The following is a 26,864-nucleotide window of genomic DNA, read 5'->3' as shown; positions in this document are numbered from 1 at the left end:
GCTGCTGGTGGTGGCGGTAGCGGCTCGGTCGCGAGCGAGCAACCTCCAGTCTCCGCGAGTCTTCCACTCTAGTCCGCATCTGCGTAGCTCCGGTCTCCTCGGCACCTCAGGAGGCAGTGCTTTGGCTCGTGCGTGAATTATGTCAGGCTGCTGCTGCTGCTGCGAGTTTCGCGGAGTAGTCGCTCGGAGACTCGCGAGCCTCCAAGGCGGCAGCAGTACTTGCTCGGTCGTTCGTCCGAGAGCACGAGACGACGACAATCGTTTGTAGCTATATATCGGTCGTACATATACACGAGTAGAGCGCCGCGTCCATATGCATTTCTCGGCCGCGGGACTGCACATTTATAAACATTGCAAGACAGGGAAAAACATTGGATCGCCACGGGCTGCAGTGACGTGCCTTTCTCTCTTCGCGCGAGCCACTCGTGTGTGCAGCAGCTAAATCTGCGTTGGCTGATGCTTTTTTGTCGTTTTGTTGTTGTTGTATTGCGCGACTTGGCGAGTGCGCCTCTGCTCTCCGTGCAGTAGCTGCAGTCAGCACACAGGTGCCCATGCAGCAGCAGCAGTTGTCCTTGTTACAAAATTCGCTGATTTTCTTTGAGAGCTTGCTGTGCTGCCTACGCCTACATACGACAACTGCAGCCGCCAGTAGACTCATTTATCAACGAGAGACACAGTGCAATTAGCTTTATACAGTGTGCGTGTAAACATATAATCTCTCTTTCGTATAATATTCGACAGTGGTTGGTGTGCTCGCGGTGACACACACACACACACATTGCTCAAGTGCACGTACATATAGATACAGCTGATTCGTGATATTATCGATATACATTGTGCTGCTTTTTTTATCATCAACGTCTTGGGCTTTTTGTCGGAACTGTGAGTATCAGTCGTTGCTGCTTTTATTCGTAATATTAAGATACCTTAAGATTTACAATTAGTAGGTGCGTAATTTTTTTTCTGCAATAATCATCACCTACAATTGCATAGATTCATTCTTTCTCTAGAGAGAGAGAGAGAGAGAGAGGCTGCAGACAGTCTTGCAGAACGTGTCTTTTGTATATCACATGTCAATTCCGAATCGAAGCAAAGCTATATAAGCTCTCGGCACAAAGTGACGGAGAAATATTTTGACAGCTGCTAATCGTCGCTGCAACGAATGCACAAGTATGGCTTTATAACGAAGTTAGCTCCGTGCACTCGGCGCGCTCCTTTTTGCACAAGGCCAGCAGCAGCAGCGACTCCTCTCTCTCTTTCTCTCGTCTCGATGCTGATGCTCCGTGTGCCGTGTGCAGCTTATCGTCGACTCGGTCGCTTCGTTGCTTCGTCGATGTATTATAACGCACGTAAAGTAGCAGGACGATGTGCGTTGTCGCGCGCCACACAAATAAACAATTAGCCGTCTTCCAGGCTTCTACGTATACGCCCTTGTTCTCGGTGCTATTCGTTTTTAATAGACGGTCGGCCTATAGTGCCTCTCTAAACCGGCGTCCGATTATTGCGATATAAGTATTCGAGGCTTTCGAATCATTACTTGCATTTGAACATTCATGCTGCATATATCAAGCTTTCGTTCGAAATTAGAGTATACCGCGTGTCTATTTGGTGCAAATGGGGTTGCACTTTTTTGCATCGTGCTGCAATCGAGGCTCCTGGGGGGTCCTCCTCCTTCCTATTCCTCGAGCTTTATAGTCTCGTATCGAATAAGATAAGACTGAAATCATAACGCGTAGGCTAGCAAATTCTCGCATCAGTTTCGTCATTAGTATAGGAGCTGCATAAAACTCGAGCCTATCGTCGTGGAAGAAGATGCTGTTGCTGCAAAAGTCATCGTACGGAGATCCGCAAGCTGTGTGTCGCGCGCGTGCATACGTCCGGACACGTACATATACATATAGGTATAATGTAAGCTTGTATAGCATTGCATTGCTGCAGCCAATAAGCAGCTGTTGGCATTCTCTCTTTCTCTCTCGCCCGTTGGCTGCGGCCGCCGAAGGACTCTTAACCGGCCTTATAGCGATATGCCTTTTTTTTCTTCCTCCTCCTCGAGAGTAGGTATATATATAAGCAGCAGCCAAGTGAGAATAGCTTCAAAAGGTGCTGCTGCTGCTGCTGCTCAGAGTCTTTGCTGCCGATCCGGTTCTCGTATATATAATTCTCTCACACACATTTATGCTTTGCACGTGTGTACACATGTGTACTTTATATACATCCTATATTTATATGTGCGAGTCTCGAGTCACAGGCACAGCGAGCAGCATATTTATATGTATGTATGTATATATAGTAGTCGAGTGGAATCGAGATCGCACCGATCGCCTTCCGATAAGCTCGGGCCAACCGGTGCTGCTGCTGCTCCTGTTGCTGCCACGCCGAGTGCGCACATATTTGCACTACTCTCCGACTGTGGGTCCCCTTGTACAGCACCTGCATTTTTGCGCACTTTTCACAAACTCGACCTGCATTCAACGCCAAAGATAATGTTGTCGCCTAGTGTACAAAATGCTCCACTTTCTCGTCGCTTATCAATGATTAGCAGACTCGCAACTGTTTTCCGAGCTTTTTCTGCATTGCCTTTTCATAAAAAGAGTCATACGTACTATTGATTCGAGAGCTATAATTTGACTAGTCAGCCTATGAGATTACAATAAGTACTCGGCTCGCTCGAAGCTGCTTACCAGCTCTCTTACACATCGAGCCAATGTATTTCCTCGCGCAAAAAGCCGGAAAAACAACTCGGGGAAACGATAGTCAGCTGCGGCTCGTATTAGGCACAGTGTCAACTCGTAATACTCGCTATATCAAGTACCTATAGTCACTCTCGAGTGCGATACGTATTAGTAGCTCGAAACCTTTCGGCCCAATGATACAAAGGTCGATTTTGTCGACGGCATCTGCTCGGCGTCGCTTTTTCAACTTATAATACACGCATTGCCACATTTGCGCAATCGTCGTCGTAGCTTGGAAAAATTCAACACCTACGCCGCCTTACATATGTATTCCAGTTTATCATTTCCGATAGCCGATTGTTTAACTAACTGCCAGTTCTTATCTATATATATACTTTTTTCGAGCGTATCTCGCGCACGACTCCAACGATGAGAAGATAATCGAGTCATTGTTAACATCGCCAATAAATAGATACCAGCCCATTGCTTCCTTATTCCGGAACGAGGAGCGACGTTTCGAGTCGAAATATTTGCACCCAGGAGCATCGATAAGTTCATCTTTTTTATTTGATAAAGCAGCTATTTGGCATCCTCTTGTTTATTCTAGCAATATAGACTCGGTATCTTTGTCCACTTTGAAAATTTAAAAATAAATGTGGCTATCTAAATAGATGTCGACTGAGACTATTATATACAAAAACGAGTGAAAAGACAAAGGTCGGGCCAAGTCACTGCTCTTACAGAGACTTTCTCTGTTCATAAATTGAGTAAACGATTGCGTACACGATGCGCCGAATGCCAAATAACTATAAATCAAATCAAATACGGTATCCATCTGTTCCACCAATGACACTTCCTCAGAGTTCGAAAATTCCGTTCTCCGAGACCGAGAGGCAATTGAAAATGTTATACCGACATTAATTAATTCAGATATATCTTAGAGTCGCGAGCTCTCTGATATTATAATCGAATCGCTGATGTGCACGCGTCTTCTTCGTTATATATATTTGAAGCTCCTTTTCTAGTACTTCTCTCAATTCGGAGATGAAATATCTTTCCTCGTGATCTATGACGTGCCTTTAACCATACGTCTCGCACACACACACACATGTTTCGTAAATCGCGTCGTAAGTTTTATGAAGAGCGAGAGAGAAAAGAAGTAAAAATAAAACACAGAGAGACGATAAAGCTGTACAGAGTCTGGAAAAAGCGTGCGAACGATCCGCGGCGGCCCCTTTCGCTGTCACTCACACACACATACACATAACACGCGTTTGCACGCGCACATTACATCGAGCCGCCGATACGCGAGTTATTATTCATCTTCGAGAGAGAGAGAGAGAGAAGTTATATTACGGACTTATTTGCGCGGCCGAATCGCGGCAAAGTGAAAGCTCGAGAAAATTTTTGTTAGCCGGAAGGCTCGTCGAGCTCGTATCGCCCGTGTGTCGTGTCTCTCTCTCAGCTGTGCTTTAGCCCGGGCGACCTTTCTTTATTGCAAATATACATGAGAGAGCTGCGAATATACATATAATAAAGCACGTGTGTGCAGTGGCAGCAGCAGCAGTAGGGCACGCAGCGAGAGAGAAACGGCAAGTGCACGATATGCCAGCGAACGTCGGCGCGTCGAAAAGTTAATTTACTCGTTTGCTCGAGCGAGAGAATCGCGCGCATAAAGTTTAAGTATAATATGTATGAGAGATGCCTCGAAATATCTCGAGCTCGTGCACACGTACATTTTCAAGAATACGAGGAATCGAGCCAATTAAAGCGATGAAAAAATGCGCTTCTCGTTCGTTCCTCCTTTTTTTCTTCCTTTTTCCTCGTAGGTACAGAGTTCGCGAGCTCTAGCGATTCTGCGCCGCCGCCTCATGGGAAATTATTGTCATCCATTGCGCGCCAAGGCACTTATTTTATTCCGTGGCTGCCTAATTGAGCCTCGTTTTCCTCTATGTGTGTACTCCCCCGCCCCCTGATTCCGAACGCGCATCTTAAACTTGAACCCGAGCCCATACAGAGAGAGAGAGAGAGAGCGTTAAGCAACTAATTGCCAATGTGTCGAGTCGGCATGACTGTGAGAAAAGATTCGGCGCGCGCGGAAAAGCCCATTGTCTCTCGAGCTAGTCCTGGGACAGAGAGAGAGAATCTAGCCTCTTTTTACGACGCAGACGGAGCCTATTCGATACACACGAGTCGATTCGACAACGACTTGTGCGTGGCATTGTATTGTATACGTGCGTGTCGCTTATCGTCGACGCGTTTACTCTTATATAGCAGCATATAGCTCGTGTGTTGCATCGACGCCTCGTCGCGATTATCCTCCGGTGCAATTACGTCAGTCGCTTGTCTCTCTCTCTCTCTCACTCTGAGCTAATCGAAAATTTCTATACCTTAGCTATATATTCTATGTAGTCGCCGCTTATTTCTATCATCTGTCTATAAACCGATATTACCCTCGATAATTCGACGTATCCTTATTAATACGATTATATGCGCGCCTTTGTCGTCGCTTCGTTATATTAACGCGCGCCTCTATGTGTGTGAGACGTGCAGCCACGAGCGCCGTTTCTTTCTATACAATACAGTTTGCCGGCTCTTTATGCTCTTCGCAATTACCTCGATGATGCGAAATTTATATACTTAATAGGCCTAAATTTCAACACATCAGTGGGCAATTGCGTATTATAGTTTTACCGTATCGTGCATACCGCACTCCGTTGAACTTTTTTTACAGCGTGCAACTTCTTTGGAAGCGTTGGGTTCGAGGAGTTTTGAAAGCTCGTTAAAAGCTGCTTTCCTAAAGGGTCCGTTTTTGGTTGTGCACCATTGTTAGCAATTCTGTTTTTAACCATACGTTTCAAAAATCAATTTCATCGAATCAGCTTACAAAAATTGTAGCGACCTATCGCGAAGGAGAACATCAAGTTGGTTACCTCACATAATCACATTCTGCATTCGAATGTACATTTTAATTTATCTGATAGCACATATGAAATTCTATTGTACCCTATTATTTATACCTTTAGAGCTGGAGCAGCGCAGTAATTTTATGGTTTTATGAGTCTCGACGCATCATTACCGCGCGGGAGTGTCAGGTCCAGTTTGTGGACGTAGAAAATGAGAATCCAATGCGCGCGCGTGCGGCTATATACATCAACCGACGAGTCGTAAAAACTATTTTACAATTTCTTCTGTGCAATACCACTATAGCAGTGGGATGGATATAAACAGACGCGAAGGCCATCACTCATTGATGCAGTATAACTACTACAACAACAACAACGGCAATGCGATAACGCCAAGATTATAAAAAGTTTTTTTTATCGCCCCTTCATTTTTTTTGTACCGCGCAGTGGCAATTAGGCTTTCGACCTTTGAAAAATACTGTCGGTTTTAAAAAAAAACTTTCGCTGGCGAGGAAACTATTTTACGAGGCTCTCGCGTGCGCATCGGATATCTGAAATGCATATACAATAATCCTCGTAAATAAATTCGCTCGTATTCCGTATTAAAAAGTATTAACTTTGAATGTGACATAACACATATAGGCGTATGTTTACTGCTCGTTACATTGCAAATTGTTGCGAGCGATTTATCCGCATTGGAAGGCATCAAACCTTTCACCTCGCGCATAAGTGAATAGCCATGTGCGGTTATTCAAATCTAAAAATCGAAATTCGTGCTTCGATACTTGACTCTTGACACCAACTATTGAAAATATGTTGATAATTGCTGATACGATCGGCTGCATGGGCTAAAAAGGGTCAAGGTTGTACGTATACACGTTACGGGCAGAATCAACTTCTCAACTGGCCGCGCGCGGATGGCCCATATTATATAAATTCTTCAAGGAACAATTCTTTCAAGGAAGGGTCAAACTAAACTTTTCTGCTTACGCATTTGATAAATGAACATTTGCATCCACTCGATTCAAACTTATTTTCATGTTTATGCGCAGACTACATTTTCTTTAGAGAAGAGTTTTTTTATGATCGAGTCAACATTGAACAAAATGTTCACGTCGTCATTATTACACTCTATCGGATTGAAATGAAAGTCTGAATGGCATTTGCATGCTACAACAATGAACAATGATATCGAAAGCGTTTCAAAGTCATCATCCAATATCATAAATCAGCTCGCAGAACAAAAAGTCACCGGTACAGCATCCAGCTCGTTGTTCGTTGGAAAATTATTCGCTCGTTGTGTGAGTTCGCGTCGTAACACAAGATCGAGATTCTTCATAATTAATAATTATCTTTAAGCTTAAGCAGGTGCACATGGACACTGTGAAATAAATCTCAGGCAGCTCGTGTCGAGAAACAGTTCCTACACATATGGTTTAAGCGCTATACAGCCTAGCCAGCCTCGGCGCAAGTATTGATTTTCAATAATTTTCGCGCGAGGCTATAATAATTTCGCGTGCAAAAGATATTCGATTGAAGCTGCTGCAGCCAAGCGGCGCACAGAGTTGATTGGGGAAAATTCAACTAACCCACGTCTCTGAATGAAGTAGTCACTGATATGGCGCATGCATAAACTCGCTGCCGCTGCTGCTATTATATTCAATGAGAGAGAAGCGAAATGTTTTGCGTCGACGATATACTGGCGCACGAGGCAAGTCATGCGAAGCGAACGTCGTCGTCGTAGCTCGTGTGTGTTTGTGCATGTGCATCTCAATCCATTGTGCTCTCCAAGTGTGTAGGTACACGTCGAGTTGCCAACTATATATGCACCGTAATTCTCTAACGGAGCGTGAAAATCCGAGCGAAATCGAATGTCTTTTGCGACCGACGCTATTATAAAATCGCACACGATTGTGTGCACGTGTCGCGTGTAGTCGAGCTCCAACAATGTTCAATTTTTCATATACAATGAATTTATAATTAGAGTATCGATTCGTCCAGCGAGTTATTTTTACACCGACTCTGCGGCAACGAATTATATATTTTGACCTTTAGGCCTCCGAGAAGAAGAAGATGCGACTGCGACCGCAGCATACCTACATTATGCAGATCTAGATAAACTCGTGTGTCTCGTTCAAGTGAAATATTTTAGTATCGCGCGAGCATATGCTCCGTCCATTGTCGCCGCTGTACTCTGTGGTCGTCGTCGTCGTCGCATCCGCACACGTTATTACGCTTTCGTCTCTCGACCTCCCTTTTTTCTTCTTCAACGAGAGCAGCGCATTTACGCGCGTGTATAATATAGACGACGCAGGCCATCGCTGCATATGAATGGCAAAAAAGTTGCTTCCTCTACTCTACACCGCAGACGTGATGTTGCTCGCTCTTCGTCGTCGTCTTCTGAATGAGATGGTGGCTTGCATACTATATATAATACAGGATATAAAGGACGATGAAACGACGACGACGACGACGGTGGGTGTCTATGTGTGTGCGTACCAAGCGTCGAGACAGCCGCGAAGGATGTTGAGATTATACGAGCCGAGAGAGAGAGAGAGAGAGACTTTCAGCAAATGTGAAGGGGACGACGCGCAGAGGCGAAGCACTCCTTTTTTCCTCCCTCTCTCGTCGTTCGAGCCGCTCGCGAGTACACGTTGCTCAACAGCTTCCTAAGGTTAAGAGGATTTTTTTATACTCCGTATAATATATACGCTGATGCGTCTGTCGCTTTGTTTCGAATTTTCACCCTTTTAGCCGAGCGCGCGAGTGTAGGCGCCTCGGCTCTCTCATCAACGCGCGACGTACACCGTAGGTCGTTATAACCGCGCGTATACTTGTGTGTGTATGTCTGCACTGACGTAATGGCTGCGAAAAGCTTCCCCTCTCCCCCTCGCGCATATTCATACGCGACAAAATCTTTCCTCGTCGTCTCTTCCACACAAATTTTGAAAAGGTCGGTGGCCATCCTTCCCATCTCAATCACGAATATGATATATTCGCCAAGACGAACCATAAACGCACGGAAAGGGCGATAAAACACGCCGGAAGTTCCGACAAGTTGTAATATCGCAAAAGTGTTTGCGGATACGTATATTGGACTTGTATCGGAGCAGCATCAGCAGCGGCTTACCATATACGCGTGTATCGCTTCGCGCCAGCTATACCGACTGTTTACATATTTATGTATACATAATCGTCGATAGCATAATATACACGACGAATCGTGTACGACAAATTTGTAATATGCCATAAGACGCGTACTTTGGAAAGTGAAAGAAGTCGAGGTAGCCGCGTCGAGGCGATGATTAGCAATTGTGCGCACGCGATCGCAATCATCTATATACCTACATTATAAAGGCGTATGGGGGGAAATCATCGAGCGCATCGCTTTTGATTGAGCCGACGCGAGCTTCGGCACTATATATATGTAGCGTATACAGAAGCTGCGTTGAAAAGTAGCTTCCTTCGCAGGATCGTCCGAGCGTATACTTGGTACGTGTCCGAAACACACGCGCACTTCCGAGGCTCAACCATCGCTATGAACCTACGCGAGTCTTATGCGAAAGATATACGGTGAACAATATGCACTATTGAAAAAAATCTTAAATTTAATTCTTAAATTGAATAAAAATCAGACATTAAAATAAATGTAGCCGAGTTGCAAGAAATCGTCGTTGAACAATTAATCTACAATGAATTCATGAAAATTCGGTCGCAGTTAAAGCCAACCTATACCGCTAGATGGCGAGTATACCTTTTCCAGTAGACCTGCAAGTGGCCAAGTCAAAATAATTGTATAAGTCTGACCAAATTTTTGGAAAAAACTAGTTATCCCTCCTTTTAACTTTTCAAAAAAAAAATTGAACTCCGCGATCATCTTGTGTGCAAGCTGTTGACGCTACGCGTGTACATCGAGTAGCCGATATCGATCGGCAACGCGAGATTTGTCGCGCCAAACAAAGCTCGTTGCCCACCGCGACCAACGGAAACGCCACCTCTAGCAGTTCACAGCTGCTGCGCCATATAACCCGGTGTGTGCGCGAGTGACTATGCAGCGTAGAAGCTGCGCGCACGGAAAATCACGTTTGAAAAGAAAAAAAAAGAATGAACTGCAACTTTCTCATCGAAGCATGCACTTCCACATCCGTAGGCCAGACGGTGACGCCAGCGATTCTCGGCTGGCTTCGGTTGCCGCTGCTGCTGTTGACGGTCTTGCGATCCGCGTTATATACCATATACCGAAGACGACGACGACGACGACGACGACGACGACCAGCAGATTGATATAATGGGTGAAATTGCGAGCTCGAGCTGGCCAACGAGCAGCAGTACACTCGGGACACTCATTTTCATCGCTGCTCTCTCGCAGTACCTATACTACACATACTGTTTATAAGCGCAGTCGAGAAAGTGCCACAGCTCATCCGCGACTCCCTCCGCGCGCGATATAACGCACGAGCCAGCAGGAGAAAAGATGCGATCGTGACATTTTCTTCGTTTCTCCGTGCGACTGCAGCTGCGCAGTCCGCGCAAAATAATCGCTCGTAATCTATGTCTCGTTGTAAGCTGTAAGCGCACCCAAAGATATACGCGCTCGCCGATACGTGTGCGATCGGCGCCGCTTTAGCTTTTATATATTGAAAGTATTTGACCGATTAGCAGCGCTGCCTTAATTTTTCACACTCGATCCGTAATTTTGCGCTCGCGGCTTACCTTATAGTTTAGCGCGCAAATAAGCCGACGGAAGTCACAAGTACGCGAGGCTTTAATTAATTCGTTAGATGTGTACTTATCGGTACTGCCAGTACACGCGATATTTGTCCATATTGAGTCGAACGATTCGCGAGTTTGATCGCGTCGCTGCTGCTGCACTAGTTCACGCGTTAATTTACACCAAATGAAAGTCGAAATCTCGCGAGATTCTCCCAACGACGCCCGTTTTTGGCTAATTTAATCTCAGCGCGTGCAAATGCCTTGACGATAAGCTTTCGCGGGCGTTCAATTGCTCGAAAGGACACGTGCTGTACACGACGCTACAATAACGATTTACATTCGTTTCCAGTTGAACGTGTCATCTTCAAAGTCGCATTGATTAAAGGCAATTTACTTGCAAATCGATTGACTTGATCATTTTCACAACACAAGAATTGAAAATTTTCTCAAACCCGTGCTTCACTTATACAATTGGATTCGCCTTGCCACTTGCAGATTTACAGAAAAAAGGCACTCGCCATCTAGCGGCGAAAGTTATGGCTAAAAAGCCTTGAATAAAATTCCAGTATCATTTGACTTAATTTTAACGTCTGATTTTATATCAAATCTGCATAAAATTCAAGGACTTTTTAAAAATTAAATTCTTCTACTGCAAGGATGGCTCGTGTACAACGGTGAGGGCATCACAATTGAAATCCCAAGTCCTCTTAGCGAGTACATCGACTCGAGCGTTACTTTGCCTTTTGCGAAGCTGCACGCACGCGTCGTCGGGGCTTTTTCCGCATTTCCTCGTACAATCTCTCTCTCTCGGAGACATATAGGAATTTACATAACTCGCTCGTCGACGGCGATGATTCTCCATCCTCCGTGGCAGCAAAACTACCTGCAATGCACTTTACGGTATGTATTCGAGAGAGACGACTGGTATTAACGGCGAGAGCAGCAGCGACTCGAAGCTCGCGAGAACATTTTCACGCGCTACATTATATGACGAACGAGTTGGACGTGGCTCTTAGTAATGTGTACTACTGCCAACGACGGCTTAGCTCTCGCGACGTTGTAAATAACACAATTGTGCCCGCTTACAACAATACTCCCCATTGGGCAATTGCATTTTTAATAAAAAAGAAAAAAACGTAGAACTGAATATGTCGATCGCGCGTATTGCACCTTGCGTCGAGCTGTTGTACCTGCGCCGAAAAAAAACAAGACTTTATCCATAAATCAATTTATGCTATACGAACACGACGTTGGTACGTTCTCCTTGCGCGGCACTCTTGGCACGTATTTATGTATATATACGTGTGTAATGCCGCCAACATGCCGAGGAATTATTGCGAATGCGCCGAACCAGTATAGTTCACGTGCCATACCGCGATCTAGACACGCGCGCGAGAAATGAAAATGAAAATGCAGCGCAGATCTGATTACGATTCGTCGAATTCGCTCCGAATACAATCGGCAAAAAACAAAATCAGTTCTGACAGCGAATCTCGCGTGACTGTGCGTGCGACTTGCCTCTCGATTACAGTTACTGAATAATTTTTGTGCTTTTCCGTACCGAGTGATATTGTGTATTATTTACTTCGAGCAATCAATTTGGCTAATGGTGAATGAATCGTGCCGTTTTTTCCCTCCCAAGATCAATCTGTTTACTTCCTAAGATAACGTCTTAATCGGTAATTCCAAATTAAGAACCATTCATAAGTCGTAGAGTAAAGTTAGATTGTTGACGAAATTCCATTATTCGTAATTGTTATTCCATTGAGCGTCTCTAAACGTGCACATCCGCGTGTACAATATTTTTGCGGTGCACACCAGCGCAGCAGTGTCAAGCGATCTCGCTTTTCTCTTATATGGAATCGTCGTCAAGTTTTCTCGCGTGCGACTTTCTTGAATTTAAGAAACACACACACGAGCGAGAGAGAGAAGATATTCGCAGCCGCGCGCATCGACAATAATACATTATATACATCGTGCGGATGTATTTTTCCTAATTAAATAAAAGTTAATATTTAAAGCCGCGAAATGACTCAACAGGCCGCGCCGCGCAAGTGAAAGTGTGCTGTTGTGTTGGTACGAACTTTACGCGATATGTGTAAGAAGATTACAGCGTTTTACTCATTTCTTTTGTGTCGAGGCGTGTATACATAGGCATGCGTGTATAATATATAGGCAGCTGTATAAGGTGTACTTAAGTGCGAGTATTTAAGGTCGGAAGCATGTGCGGAAAGCTGTGGCGGCGGTGCGCTCGTTTGTTTGCATTATTTTCTCCGATTCTCGCGCTCGCGGCTAAATGCACCAAATATACTCGCGTTAATTTTTCGCCGTAATTCCGTTTGTTGTTGTTACTTGCGTATATGTATATAGGGATACACACACGAGCGCGACAATAAAAGTACGTGTGTATATATGTAGTAGCGGAATTCGACGCGCTTCGAAAAATGTTATAAGCACAGAGAGCAGCAGCAGCCACTTTCACCACCATAGCCGCACCGTACCAGCTTTCCTTCCTTCGCCATTGAAAAATAATAATAAAACTTGTGTGTTTGTGTGCTTGTGTGGCACAATACAAGAAGCAGCGGAGGCAAAGAGTAACGAGATGCCGAATAAATGTAATTGGAAAGGGATCGGTGGTGGTGCCGATCGGAAATTCGAACGCACGCCGTTGATAAAAAAAACATTAGAAACTCGAGAGTCGCGGAACGTTGGCGATATCACAATACGTTCAGTGCAATATATTGCAAGGTGACACTAGCTGCAGCAGCAAAGCGTGGACTGTCTACAAAAATACACGTAACGAAGTAAATGCGAAAAAAATTGGTGCCCGTGCTGCAGGTGCGCGCGCGCGAGACCTCAATATACACGATAATTATTAGCATCGTCGATGAACCAATGATTACTACAAGTGACTCGTGCTCGTTCGTTTTTTTTATCGCTATGTATGAAAGTTCGAGGCTGGAAAACGATTCGCCGATGCGTGAAAAGGTCGTCTCTGCTTTAGCTCTTTGGCTACAGAGTATGGATATAGCTGGCTATTGTATCAAGTACTATTGACGCAATCACACACTGTACTCGCGCGCGGCTATTATAAAGCACACGCCGTATACGTATAGAGTAGAAGTCTTCGGTCGCTGCGTACGATAAATATTGCCTCGCGCGCATACATACACACATACTTACTGCTATATACGTGCCGAGTCGGCTGATTATGCCTTGTCTAACGGCTAATATATGCCTCGTGTATACCGCGTTCTCTCTGAATCTTTCTATACGCGGTACAGAACACGGCCGATATTTCACATAGCAGAGAGAGAGAGAGAGAGAGACAAGCTCATACGAGATCAGAGACGCGAATCGGTTGCGAAATTATATATCTACTAAAACTGCTCCTAAGGCTCGTCGCTCTCAATGAGCGCGTCTGTTTCAGTTCTTTTTTTTCGTAAATCGACAGCCTTGATACTCGTTTCGTGTCGCACAAACTGCGATTTTGATGGATGCTGAGCAGCAGCACCAAGAAAGGCCGCGGGAGCTGATAAAAGAGTCGTGCGCACGAGTCTACCGAATTGCTCGCTGCAAGTGTTTATTAAAATTACTCCGTCGCTCGCGTTGTCGTGCTGCTGCAAAATGTGCTCCAATAGGACCGCGTGTGGTACATGCGCTGATCACGAGCTATCTCACGCACGGTGGGCTTTTTGGAGCAACTGCGAAGCGTCTGTTTTGTGTACGGTTGGGCCCGTCGTCGAGCTATCGATTGCTCCGATCCACTGTGAGAGTCTCGCGAGCTTTTACGACTCGCTATACGAGTACGCCATGTGTGATAATGACTAATGATTTCTCGAGAAGCATAAAACTCAAGATGATCGAAATTAGCGATGTCTTGACACAAATCGAAATCGACTTGGCTGCGAAGGCGTGAAAATGTCCCCTCTCCAGTTCTCCTATATAATAATATACATTCGCAGATGGAGCACGAACAGCAGCAGCAGCAGATGTTCCGTGTCTAAGAGACGGTGAAAATTCGCGCGCGCAGCAGCACATAAGAGAATTCGAGTTCATTGTCTCTCGAGAGAGCTCTTGGCTTTTTCCCCAGCTGCAGAGCTGTTGCTGCTCGTCGTCGTGCAGCAGCCTCGCAAGCCTAAACATATAAACGTATATATACACGTTTATTTCCGAACAAAGACAAGGATCGCACGTCGCGGTGCGCGCGCTAAATGCAACTTTCATCGTTGACTAATCGCTTCCCGCGCGCCGAAACGTCGACGTCTTCTTCTTCGCATTATTATACTATTCATCCCACTGCGAGCACAGCTGTAATAATAACAACGATGATAATTTAAGCGTAGCTCGTCGCCTAATCACGCGCGCACCGCGAATTTCGGAATATCAATCAACGCGACGTCGTCAGGCAGGCAGGCACGCGTAGACGTGCGTTCGTTAAAAGACTACGCTCAAATTGTTTATTGTATATGCACGACTGGTCGTATACGCTCACGCACGCTCGTGCATTTTAAAGTCGTTGCCGCGCGCGTGGATAGGTCATTTTATATTATATCCGGATCGTCGCGTACCGCTGCTTTTCATATATTATAAATTTATTCGACTCGAGAGCCGTAACGTTATACGCTCATGTATACGCGCGTAGAAACTTTTGTTACTGCTTTATACTTGTCACGCTCGTCCGGCTGCAGCGATGTCCGCCTGCGGCCATAAGTTCAAAGTCGATAGTGGCTATTTATTAGCACAGGCGCCGCGATCATCGTTGTGTTTTGGAAGTGAAATTACTTTGCCGTCGTTGATTAGCTGCGACAAGGGGTTCAAGAGCGAGCGCGCGAAAAAACTCGCACGCAATTATTTGCAATAAATGTGTTTGGCGATCGATTCACGTTTCTCGGTACGCACAATGATTGCGCGATCAATGTATCGATACGTCAATCAATAAATAAAAAAACAATTTTATCTCAGAAGTATGTAAATTACGCGATCGGTATATTATATACAGTTGGCGGACTAGCGCCCGAAATATGAACTCGCTCCGCGTCACCGCGAGAACGAAAAGAAAGGCTACCACGCGACAGCTCTGCATATTTATCTGCATAATAATATGCAAGTGTCTGTGTGAGCTGTCTCGCAGAACCTACAACGGGCATGTGAATGTATAAGCGTGGGTCGCCCCGAATCGAGTCGTGGGTGTCGGAGGATGTTGCGAACGAGCTAAGAAGTCGATTACGTCGCGACGTTAGTATTTTTACAGCTATATAAGTGTAGCTGTGTATCAAACGTCAGGATTCCATTCGCAGCTCTCCGAAATGTTTTTTTCCAAAAGGGCCCAGGCAGCCTATTGTTGTTGCCGATCCTACGCATGCGAAAGCAAATTCGACTTCTCTGCGGTCCACATTGTGTCGCACATGTGCGCTGATGAGCCTATGAGTTATTTACATTCTTACGCAACGACTCCTACTTCTTGTGTACGATCGTTATAAGTCGCTTCCGGAAAAATAAGGGATTTTTATGAAAATTGACGAGGCTTTAGTAAAGTACGCCAGATGCCCATAAAATTTTACACGAAAAGGGCAAAAAATACAGCTGGCTTCGGACTCGCCCACTGAAATGTTTTGGACCGTTGATATTCGCTCTGCGAGGTATATTTTACCCATAATGCACTCGAACTAGATTATACAATCATCATTTATTAGTCACATAACTAAACGTTGTATTTTTTATTTGTTTACAGGTACATTGACAAAACTACCAAGTATGGCAAGGTACGACTGGTTGCCAAAAACAACTTGGAAATAATCGAGAGCTCATCTCTTATCAATGATTTGTTGGGTAAGCAAGTTTAGCTCATAGTGAGCTTTTTTGCCCGTGAGAATTTCCGTATTGTCCAATCCTCGATTGCAATTCGAACGCACTACATGCGAAAATGATAGACAGCTTTTTCGAAGTACGCCCACGAGGCCAATTAGCTCGAGACGTCGAAACGAATAGTCCAAAAGTCGAGAGAAATTGGCCGAATGCTTAGAGATACAGGACAAAACTCGAGAGATCGTAGCGTCGTAGCAACGGCGGTGCAATAAATTTATCGCAGCTGCGCCGCTTCTGTTATTGTTGTTGCCGTTGAAGGCTTCATTGTGTAGGCGTCATGTAGCGCGTTGGTCCCCTTCCGCGCCTGCTGCGAGCCAAGCCGATCCGACACTATATGCTATATTATCTACGGAGCGATGCCCTCGTTCGACACAGTTTCATAATAACAACGACGTCGACAATTGTTTTGCTAATTACTTTTACGCGGCACGATCTTGTGTGTGTGTGTGTGTGTACACTTACAGCTGTCATTGCACTCGCGCGAGCTTAACGAAATTGTCACTCGACATTTAAAGAAAAAGAAAAGACACTGCGCGGCGATATCGCGTTCGCGTTATATTATATAGTTTAGCAGCTTTGCGAGCGAGAAAAACGCAGTGTATTAAATAAATGCACCGCGCTCAAGTACACCAGGAACATATTATAATATCTCGCGCACAAATTTGCAACGACTAGCCTCGTTGTTGTTGCTGTTGTTGCTGCTGTTGTCATCACGCGTCAGCGGCTCGTATTCGCAAGTGCATACACACAGCTGCGCTTGCTGCAATTTTCCTTCCTCTCGGCTCGCGATCGTTGCGTTTTGCCTCAAATGTGCAGGTGTTATTGTTTTCGAGGCGTGCGCCGCAGCAGCTGGCCTATGTATGTGTGTGTTACGGCGCGCGAGGGGTCCCCCCCAGTTTTGTGTACTTGATACGGACTTTTCCGCACGCACCGCCGCGGCGGCCTATGTATATAATACGGCGGTGGCGGCGGCGGCATCGTGCGAGCCGCCTCATGCTACTTGCCGATCAGTAAACTGTAAACTGCCTGCACGCGAGCACGAGCATATACGCATGCCTACGCCAGAGCTCGCGCATTCATATCGTGTTTACTTTTATTACACCGGAGCATATAATGAGGATGCGAGTGATCGTTGTTGCTTCGAGTTCGGTATGAGCTGTCGGTTTATCGTATCGGTACGCGTGTGTATGTGTGACCAGTGACTCGTGCCGATTCGTTCTCGTCCAGCTCTCGACTCGAGTCGATTAGTTTTTTCACGTACGCAGCTACAGGCAAGTTTCACAAAGTCCAATTCGTCCCGCTTGATTATTTACCTTTTCTTTTCTTTTCATCACTTTCATCAATTAGTCCGCGATGTATTGTACTCGTACGTTTCGACGCTGTATAATAGCGTACGCGATTCGATCGAATCACAGATTTTTTTGAGTGCAAAACTTTCCCGGCGATACAATTAATGGCGTTGAATTAAAAAACTCTTTTGTCCTAGCGGTTTTGAATAAACTTTCTACCTGCTATGGTCCATTTTGAGGTTTTTTTTTTACTTTGATCGCATTGACCTTTGATATAATTAACGAGCGTTGTCAGTATAGTTGAACTTGCTTTGTACATCAAAGATACGTCAAAACATAATTCACCATTGATAAAAATAACCAAGGAAGATAGTATAAAAAAATTATCATCGTGTTCATATTTGACATTGCGCGGTAATGTACGTGTGGAAAAATGAGCGCGTTCGTTCGTTTTCATATCGCATCCGGGAAATTCTTCGGTGCTGCATCACGCGTGCCTCGATCCTATACTACCTGGTACGGCGGGATTTGTCCTCAAAATCCCGTGTAACTGGACACAGCTGAAATAGTTGATGGACGATTTTGCGTTGATCATCGCGAACCATCGTGGCCAGCTCGAATTTGCCTAGAATACTTTACGAGTACTTTGCTCTCGGGCGCGTCGCATAGAATTTCATTGAAAAATAGGCGATTTATCGTTAAAAAAAACTTCAAATTTTAATGCAGATTAAATTCTCTACTTAGGATTCGATAAAATTTGATTGAAAATTAATGTTTTAATATACTGATTTACTTGTTGCATCAATTGTATAAGAAATGTATTGAAACTCAATGACAATTAAAAGCCAGCTTCCGACGCTAGGTGGCGAGAACCTTCATTTGTAAAATCTGCAAGTGGAAAAGTCAAAATAACTGTTTAAGTCAAAGCACAGATTTTCAAACCTTCGTATGACACTCGTAGATATTTGTATAATATACGTACGACCACATCATTTGTACGTTCGTAACCTTCGTATAATCAGTAGGCAGAATGGCTCTCCCGCATCATTTTTGCATCACTGTCCACTCGATCGGGCCTGCGGCCTTAAATTTTTGTAGTAGCTTGTTTTTGTTCAGCTCGTTGTAGGCTACAACTAGCAAATAATGTGCCGATGCACAAATGGCAAAAATCGCGACTTTCTCTCGCGGCCAACGAGCTTTGCTGACTATATGTATAGAGGTATCGGCATGTGTCGGCTATCGGCTTACTCTAAAAACAGCCACCAGCAGCAGCGTAGCTGTGCTCACGAGCCCACCGTAATACCATCCTTGCAAGCATACACACGTGTACCACCTATCTGCGTGCAGACTTTATATACATTATGCTGTGCTGTGGTTCAGCAAGAGTAAAATTGCGCGCATAGCAGGTAAATTCTCCCCTGCAACACACACGCACACATACGCGCTCATATATTGATCTTCCGGTCGGATGATCTTGAGTGCACTGCAGCTCTCGTACCTATATATATACGCGTCGCTGTTGCGTACAGGTATATAATATAACACAATCGGATAGAGACCATGTACACAGCTCGATGGCTTCCGTGTACGTGCGCCGATACACCTGATAATCCCCGATATTCATTATTACACACTGTACTATACGCGCCGCATGCGTAGACATAGTCACGCGCCTGTATATATTATGCTGCTGCCTTTTTTTCGCTCGTATTATATTTTTTCTCTTTCATTATTATCTATCTGCCACAATGCGAGACGAGCCGCGTTTCGTGCCCGTATTACTGAAAAAACTCGGAGCAGCAACAGCTACTTTTGCCATCTTCCACTCTACTGCGAATTCGTATGTACATTGTTCTGTGTACAGCTTTTTTTATGTTTTTTTTTTACTTCACGCTAGCCGAGTCCGTGCGTGCGTGCTTACGGCATGACGTACACACTAATCCGCGCGCGTGCAAGGAAGAAAGTTGAGCTACATACATAGGAGCGCGACAAATGCGACTACTACTCGTTTTCTTCTGTCAGTGATGACTCGCCAAAAGTCCTCTCTCTCTCTCTATCTCTCGTAGTTTTTTTACCGCTCGCGCATCCCCTCGATTTATACACAAGTATATCGAAACAGCCGCAAGAAGCTGCTAATTGCGCACCGAGAGCTGTTAATCCATCATCGGTCCAACTTCTGGAGCCGTCCGCAAGCGTAATTTAAACCTTCGTACGATTGTTGCCAAACAGTCTCTTGTGTCCAAGGATGTGGCGACCGTCGAAAATAATCTCTTAAACATCGAAGGATGGAGCTATATTATAAACGATCGATGGGCCCGTGCGCCAGATCAACGTTTGACATCTCTCTCATGAGAGGAAGATGGAAACTTCATTTCTGAAAGTGTACGTTGCTCGTGAAATACACATTTTTTGTCCTAAAGATAGAGATAGAGATGAGAAAATATTTAGATCTGATTACTGTATAGCTGTGGAGCCATCGAGTCTATGCTCGCTCTATTAATACGATACGTTTCTTTTCTGTCTTTTTGATGGCTTTAAATTATGCCTGCCTCAACAAATCAGCCTTTTTTCGCTTAGCTCGGTTTTCCCAGGAGCTTGCGCATTTTTCGACAAAAAATTCTTTGCAATGTTGCGTTGCTCGATCGTATGTATTTTTCTTATTAAATGCAAACTGCTTATTTATCGCTTTAGGCACTGTAAAGCGAAATCATAGCCCTAGCGTTCAGCTTTTCTTACCTTTGCACGTAGCAATTGATGAACTTACAATACAACGTACGATTTCTTATTTCCTCTCTGCTCTTTTTTTTGTTTCGGTTTCTTTTAACGCTTTGGTCAGCATTCGATGAAATGAGAATTGTCGCCAAACTTACGGTGTAAAAGTGATATATATTCGTCGCGTTTACGCATAATTCAAAAATTGTGGAATCGTCGATTATTGTGCAAGCCCCGCATTTATAATTATGAATTATCTTTCCTCTCGCATAATCTTTTCTAATGTTTTCCTTTCGTTTCGTTCGCGCTCACTCCTCGTGTGCAATATAAAATTGTAACGTCTCACTTTCATTTATATATCGACGAGGAAAGGATAGATCGAGCTCGGCAGCAGCAGCTGCGGCTAATATCAACTATATATATATTATAAACGGGCGCGTTTCACTCTGGCCGAGCATCAATTTCCGCTCTTTAACTTTAATTGACCGACAATACTTTCCGCGCCGTAATGTGGCTCTGCGTACGCCTGCTTATATCCAGCAAGCGTACTTACAGTCAAGGTAATCGTAAATTTTTGCTCGAGTTAAAAATGCATCCGATCGAAGCTAGCTCGATGCACAACGATAACATTCTCGACGTTCACTCGAAGCTATAGGTTCATTGACTTTGGCTCTCGAGTCGATACGTACAATCTAAGCCGTCGAGACAAAAGTTAAGGAATAATTCAACGTTTAATAGAGCTCGATTATTTCTTTGCGAGCCGACCAGATCAATTTCAGCTCAATTTGCTGTCTTATATATCATGCCGAGCGATCTTTCAATCGTTTCTCCGTTGTTTCTGTTGCAGGGTAATGAAAAAGAAATAATTTAACAATCGAGAGCGACGAAGGGTATGAGGCGTCGACGTAATAAATTCGGCTAAAGTGCCGAATCAACGAGCGCGAGAGAGGAAGAGTAAAGACGAGCGAATTTCAATTCTCGTCTCGTCTCTCTTTAAGTGTGAGCGCGTGAATGTGTTGTGCGTCTGGCCCGACGCGCACACACGTCGAGTGCCGCGTCCAAGTGCGACGACGACGAAAGATAAAAATTCAAAGCCATCGAAATGATGACTGCAATGGCTAGGCTGCCTTACAAACAGCAGCAGCAGCAGCAGCAACAGCATCAGCAACAGACGTCACCGATCATGCAGCAGCATCGTCAGCATCAGCAGCAGCAGCAGCAACACTACCTGCATCAACAGCAGCAGCAACGTTACGGAGGATCGTTGCACAGACAGCAGCAACAGGCCTACAGCAACAATCGAGCTTACTGGGAGATGCAGGAGCAGCAGGCGGCCGTAGTCGCGCCGCCGCCAGCCTATGCCGCCGCTACGCTGCGTAACACTCACAATAATCGCTCGATGCACCATGCCGTAGCTGCCGATCACACGGGTAAGTTTTTTTTTCTGCCCTCTTCTCTTACTTTGTAACGTCGTAACGCTAAAATGAGGAATTAGCTCCGAATGTTTGTACAATAGGCATCGAGCACGTTTTGAGTGTAGGTACACTCGTGCGAGCATAATTGCCAGGCTCCGAGCAAAAATCCCAACGATTGTGCATGCAAAAGTGCAGCTCGAGAAAATGTTCAATCCCGCCGCGCAGAGTCATTATAACGATTGTCTCTCGAAGCGAAAGTCGCCGGCGCGTAGTAGGTGCTTATAAATGCGTTTGAGGCGCGCGTGAAAAGATGTCGTCGATCGCTGGCAAAACTGCACACTTCGCACTCGATTCTCGTGTATATAATACTTGTGCGCGCCAAAGACAGAGAAAGAGAGAGAGAGATCTACGAGTGCAGCTTTTACCAGAGGCAACAGACTTTTTGCATATAGCAAACTCGTGCCGAGTCTTTTCTTATACGTACATTGGCTATGCGCTGCTGAATCGCGCTCGACTTTTTCTTATACATATATCTTGCTTTTGTCACAAACAAAAGGCAACAGCACACACATTTTTGTCGAAAATATTTTATTCCTAGCTGCGCCGAATAAGAAACGAACGAAACGCGAGTCGCGCGCTGCATTCTCATTTTTTATATCGCACACACACAGACATATAAAAGATTATCGTGCAAACCTGCGCGAAGGAAACGGGGTTAAGGTGTCGCTTCTAGAGGAGGTCTTACCTTATAAATTACCAGCTGTGTGTGTGTGTGTGTGTGTGTGTATCGTCGAACAGAAAGTGAAAATGGGACAAGCGCCGCATGCATATTTCAATAGGATCGCTCGGATGATTTTCCATCCTCGCGCACAATTTTTGCGCTCGATCGCAGAGAGCTTCGAGGTCCATTCAAGTTTTCACGCTCTCGATGCAGAGGGAGAGAGAGAGAATAAGTGAGCAGCTAGATAGAGAAGCGGCCCCGGCGCGTTAACGGTATTTTTTCTCACGCAACAAAGTATATATAGAGAGAGAGACAGAGAGAACCTGTATATTGGCGCCTTTGTATATACACCGAAGCACATGTGCATATGCCGTCGCCGTCATCGACGATGAAAAACCGGTAATGCGCGCGCAAACAGAGGTGCATCGTCATCATCGCATCGCGCGTCTCTTGTTGCGCGGGGCACACACACACACGAGTCGTGTTCTGTGTGTGCCGCGAGAATCGGGAATCTGGGTCGCTAAATAGAGGCTAAGAGCAGCAGCAGCTACGCGCCTTCGGGCAAGTCATGCATTTTTTGGACGACCAGAGCAGAGGAATAAGATGGACAAAAAAAAACGAAGACGAAGAAGAAAAGGAGGAGGAGGACGCACGCGTGCGCGAGCACGGCAGACGAGAAGTTGAAAAATAAAAAAGAACACGAGCTCTCTGTACATCGTGCAAGGATTCGCTGTGTATATAATCGATGTATAGCTGCACCTTATTCGATGTATAGTCAAGTTCAAATTATCGCGGCTTCGTATCGGCAAAATCATCATTAAATGCCCCGACCCGCTGCTGCTGCTGCTGCTGCTCGGACCTTTGATTTTGCTCGTTTTATCTGCGCGTATATAATTTTTCTTCTTTTTTTTTATCTCTTGCTCATAAATGGGTCACGGCCCACTTGCAACTCCACTCTGATATTTCCTTACGATATGGATTCTCAGGGCTATTTGCACGCGAAAATTGCTCGAGTCTCTCGCCGCACAGCTCGTGCAGTAAAAAAAAAAATACAAAACCACTCGCGGGATCGGGTTCATTTGAATTTTATTCAGCAGTACGGGCAATATCAATTTGATCCCTCTATTGATCGCGCGGCGGCATGCCCAATTCGTACTATCGAGATCTCGTGAAAATCGTTTGATTATTAGTCTCTCGCAGCTACTTTTAACTATTTTTATTTTTTCATTTTTTTGGGGTATTCGCGTGGATCGTATACGTGTAAAACTGCTCGTGCAGCGCAGCTGTCGACTGATTTATTAGCAGCGCCGTGCCTTGCTTGTTGCTCGCCTCGCATTATATTATAGCTCCGCGTGGGGTGTGCAACGCGGCGATCGTTTTAATTTCGTATTTATATTATAAAATACGAGCAGTTTAACTTTGTTGTATATACGTAAACTAGGCGCGCAAGCGTAGATTCTCTATATAGGCATAGAGGCAGGCAGCACAGCTGCTTTTCATTAAATATCTAACGGTCCTCGTGACGAGCAGCTCTCCTGCTCGTCCAGGCATGGGGCGGCTATACTAGCCTGCGTTGTAATGCAAGCGTGTCGCGCTCCGAATGGTAACTATATGGCAATTTATTTATTTTTTATTTTATTATTTATGGTATATACTAGAATAGCGATCCAAAGTGCCATTCGAATAGTCTTCCTGAAAAATTTTTACTCAAGAATATCCGATTTGAAAAATTTCAAGAAAATCTGTCTCATGAAAATATCAAGAATAATATAATTTAACTCGACAGCAAGTATCCGGACTCGATGCTGGACAATGCATCGAGTTTTTCCGTTAAAGAATCACACAGTCGTGACGAAAAAGAAGAAGAAAAAAAAATTATAACGCACTTTTTTTTACGTACCGCTGCTACGTGCAGCGCAACGAGTATAATTACACGATATATGTATACGCCCGCGAATGGACACACAACAGTTGCATAATTATATATTTACGTGCACGCCGCGCCGATAAAATCATTGCTGCGTTTATTTACATGAAATTGTCCCTCGTTTCGTAGTGTAATACGGAAATCACTCCGTTGCTTTGTTGTTTCTTGGTTCTTTTTTCAAATCAGTATATTTGCTCCGTCATTTTGAAAGCGAGAGGCCAGCAGTTTGAAATTATGGATGTAACAAAACATCGTAACAAAGATCGTATCTGTGTGTCTGATTGATTGTCCGGGGGAGTCTGCGTGCAAAAACAATTAAATTGTACTCCGTTTTTTTTGCTCTCGCGGTCACAACTTTTAATACTTTTTGTCGAGCTGCTTCGACATATAACAACTTCATTTTTTTGTCTATAAAAATAATGGTACACGTGCTCGGGAGAGAGAACACGAAGCTCCAGATTTATGTTTTATATATACGAACGGAAACGATGACGAGATGTGTATTATACATTTTAAAAACTTGAAGGCATTCTCTCAAAGTGCTTCTACGTTATTTCAACGAAAAAAAATTAGCCAAAGCGAGGGTGGGGGTGTTCACGGTCGCCAAAGTGGCACATATTTTTTGTCCAACTATATTCGCGATGTAGTAATTCGCTAGTTTTTGCGGCTCCAGAACGAGTTGGTCGGTCGCTTCAAAATTCACTTTCTCGTCGTATATCCAAGCTAATACATTATGTTAGGTCTGTGCCGAGTCGTATCCGTGTTTACATACATTCGTGCCGCAGCAGCAGCAGCAGCTTTGAGTCAGCAGGCGTCGATCATACGCGCTTTACTCGAGGTTGGCTCGTTTTAAAAAGGCGTTTGTTGTTGCGGTGCCTCGCGGAGAAGAGGAGGAAGAATATACGCACGGCCACATCTGACTCGGCACACTCATTGTCTTGTGCTCCATTCGCCTGTGTGTGTATGTATACACTCCATGGTGTTGGGTACTCGAGGAGACTCGGAGCCATGTGGTAGCCGTGAGCTCGCACACACTTACGGCGGGATTGGTTCATGCCTGCGGGGCCGTCGTCGTCGGGCCTACTGCTCGGGGAGCCCTCAGGCCTCTTTTGCTCTTCTTCTCTTCTTTATATATACCTATGCAACGCGAGGCTTTATAGCTGACGCGCACTCGACGAGCGCACTCGAAAGTGCTCTTGCCGCGCGCGCTATAGGCACCGACCGGCTACGATTGCTTCGAATTCAAGTTCGAGCGGATGCAGATTTTATTCTCTAGTGGAGATGTCTCCCTCCCTCTCGAGTCCTGCCAGCTGGTCGATTATCGCCCGTTAAATTGTTCCTGCAGCTTATTGCTCGCTCAAGCACTTTTTACCTGTCGATAATATGCTCGAGGAGTCGCTCGAGATTTCCGATGAACCACCCTGAGTTTCGAGCCAGGCTCGGGTCGGGGTTTCCGTGTTTACGTATGCGTGGCAATTTGGAAAAAGCTCGCTGAAAGCAATCGCCGAAAGGAACAAAAATCCGAGAATCGTATTTTTAATTTCAATCGTCGCCCACATGCTTGCGGCGATTCTCCCCCCTAATATATATTTTGCCGATTCGAGAATAACAGATGTGCTGCTCGCGCGACATTATCACCTCTGTGAGGCCGACGCGGGCATATAAACTTAGATTTTTAATGGGCAAAGTATGCCGAAAAGTGTCTCTGGAATATGCAGCCGGTCGAGTCGAGAGACTAAAAGAGAAAAGAAGTGAATAAATGTGACACACGTGAATTATGTGAATTTGAAAAAAAAGGGTCATGTGTGTTCCAAATCGGTACGGGCAATTCAAACGAACTCGACTCGCGCAATTCTCACGTTTTGTCGGGGTCGGCGAATTTGGTCAAATTTTACGAGCAAAAAAAAAGAAGAAAAAGAAGCAACGCGATTATTGTCGGGCCACTTGAAAATGTCCTTCGGGCCGCACAGTCCGTGCGTATTACACCGGTTCGTATATACTTGTAACCGTTAATTCGGAAGGCAAAAGATAAAACATAATCAAAAGACTCCTGAAAGCATCAGCAAAAGTTTGACACAAAGCGCGATAATAAAAGTACCGTATACGCTCGGCGGGCCGTATTATAATGATAATTCGAGCCGAGCCAGCAGCTCGCTTCGATTCCACGAGAGACTGCTGCTGTACATATATATAGGATCGTGTGTAGAGATATCGAGGGCGAAGGTCGTCGTCGTCGTCGTCGAGTGAATTTTTACCTCCTCTCACGAAGCGATGATCGCTAGATCAACGATCGTCACAGATATTATATAGCTCGACGCATGAGAATTGGCTGCGCACCTATTGTTGCGTAGCGCACAAATTGCTCTCCCATACAGCACACATATTATATTTATAGATCGAATAGCAGTCCATTATTATAGCACGGAGCTGCGCGTCTCAGGATAATGCGCGCGTATAGCAGTCCACTAATTAGAACGGATGATTGTGCGTCGGGGAGGACCATTGTTCGAACGCGATGATAAATTATTATAAAATCGTGCGTAATACGTACTTGTGCGTGCTTACTTTCGAAAAGTATCCACAGCCGGAGGTTTTTGACCTCCTTACATATATTTGAACGCGTGTCTAATTGTCCGTCTGT

At 44.9% G+C, this 26,864-nt stretch overlaps 1 protein-coding gene across 1 annotated transcript in view; it reads left to right on the top strand.

The window, feature by feature from the left end:
- The first annotated feature begins 72 nt into the window (after positions 1-72).
- Positions 73-26,864, top strand: part of LOC106648526 (dual specificity protein kinase splA) — a 31,115-nt gene continuing 4,323 nt past the window's right edge. The window contains exons 1-3 of the mRNA XM_014365463.2: positions 73-882; positions 16,026-16,123; positions 21,008-21,590. Coding sequence (XP_014220949.1) covers positions 21,263-21,590 — 328 coding nt within the window. The 5' untranslated portion in view covers positions 73-882; positions 16,026-16,123; positions 21,008-21,262. The remainder of the gene's footprint in view (positions 883-16,025; positions 16,124-21,007; positions 21,591-26,864) is intronic.

This window comes from Trichogramma pretiosum, unplaced genomic scaffold (genome assembly GCF_000599845.2).
Source record: "Trichogramma pretiosum strain Unisexual culture from Peru unplaced genomic scaffold, Tpre_2.0 scaffold69, whole genome shotgun sequence".
NCBI classification, from domain to species: domain Eukaryota; kingdom Metazoa; phylum Arthropoda; class Insecta; order Hymenoptera; family Trichogrammatidae; genus Trichogramma; species Trichogramma pretiosum.
The sequence above is the reverse complement of the archived record's forward strand: the minus strand, read 5'-3'. Positions and strand labels throughout refer to the sequence as shown.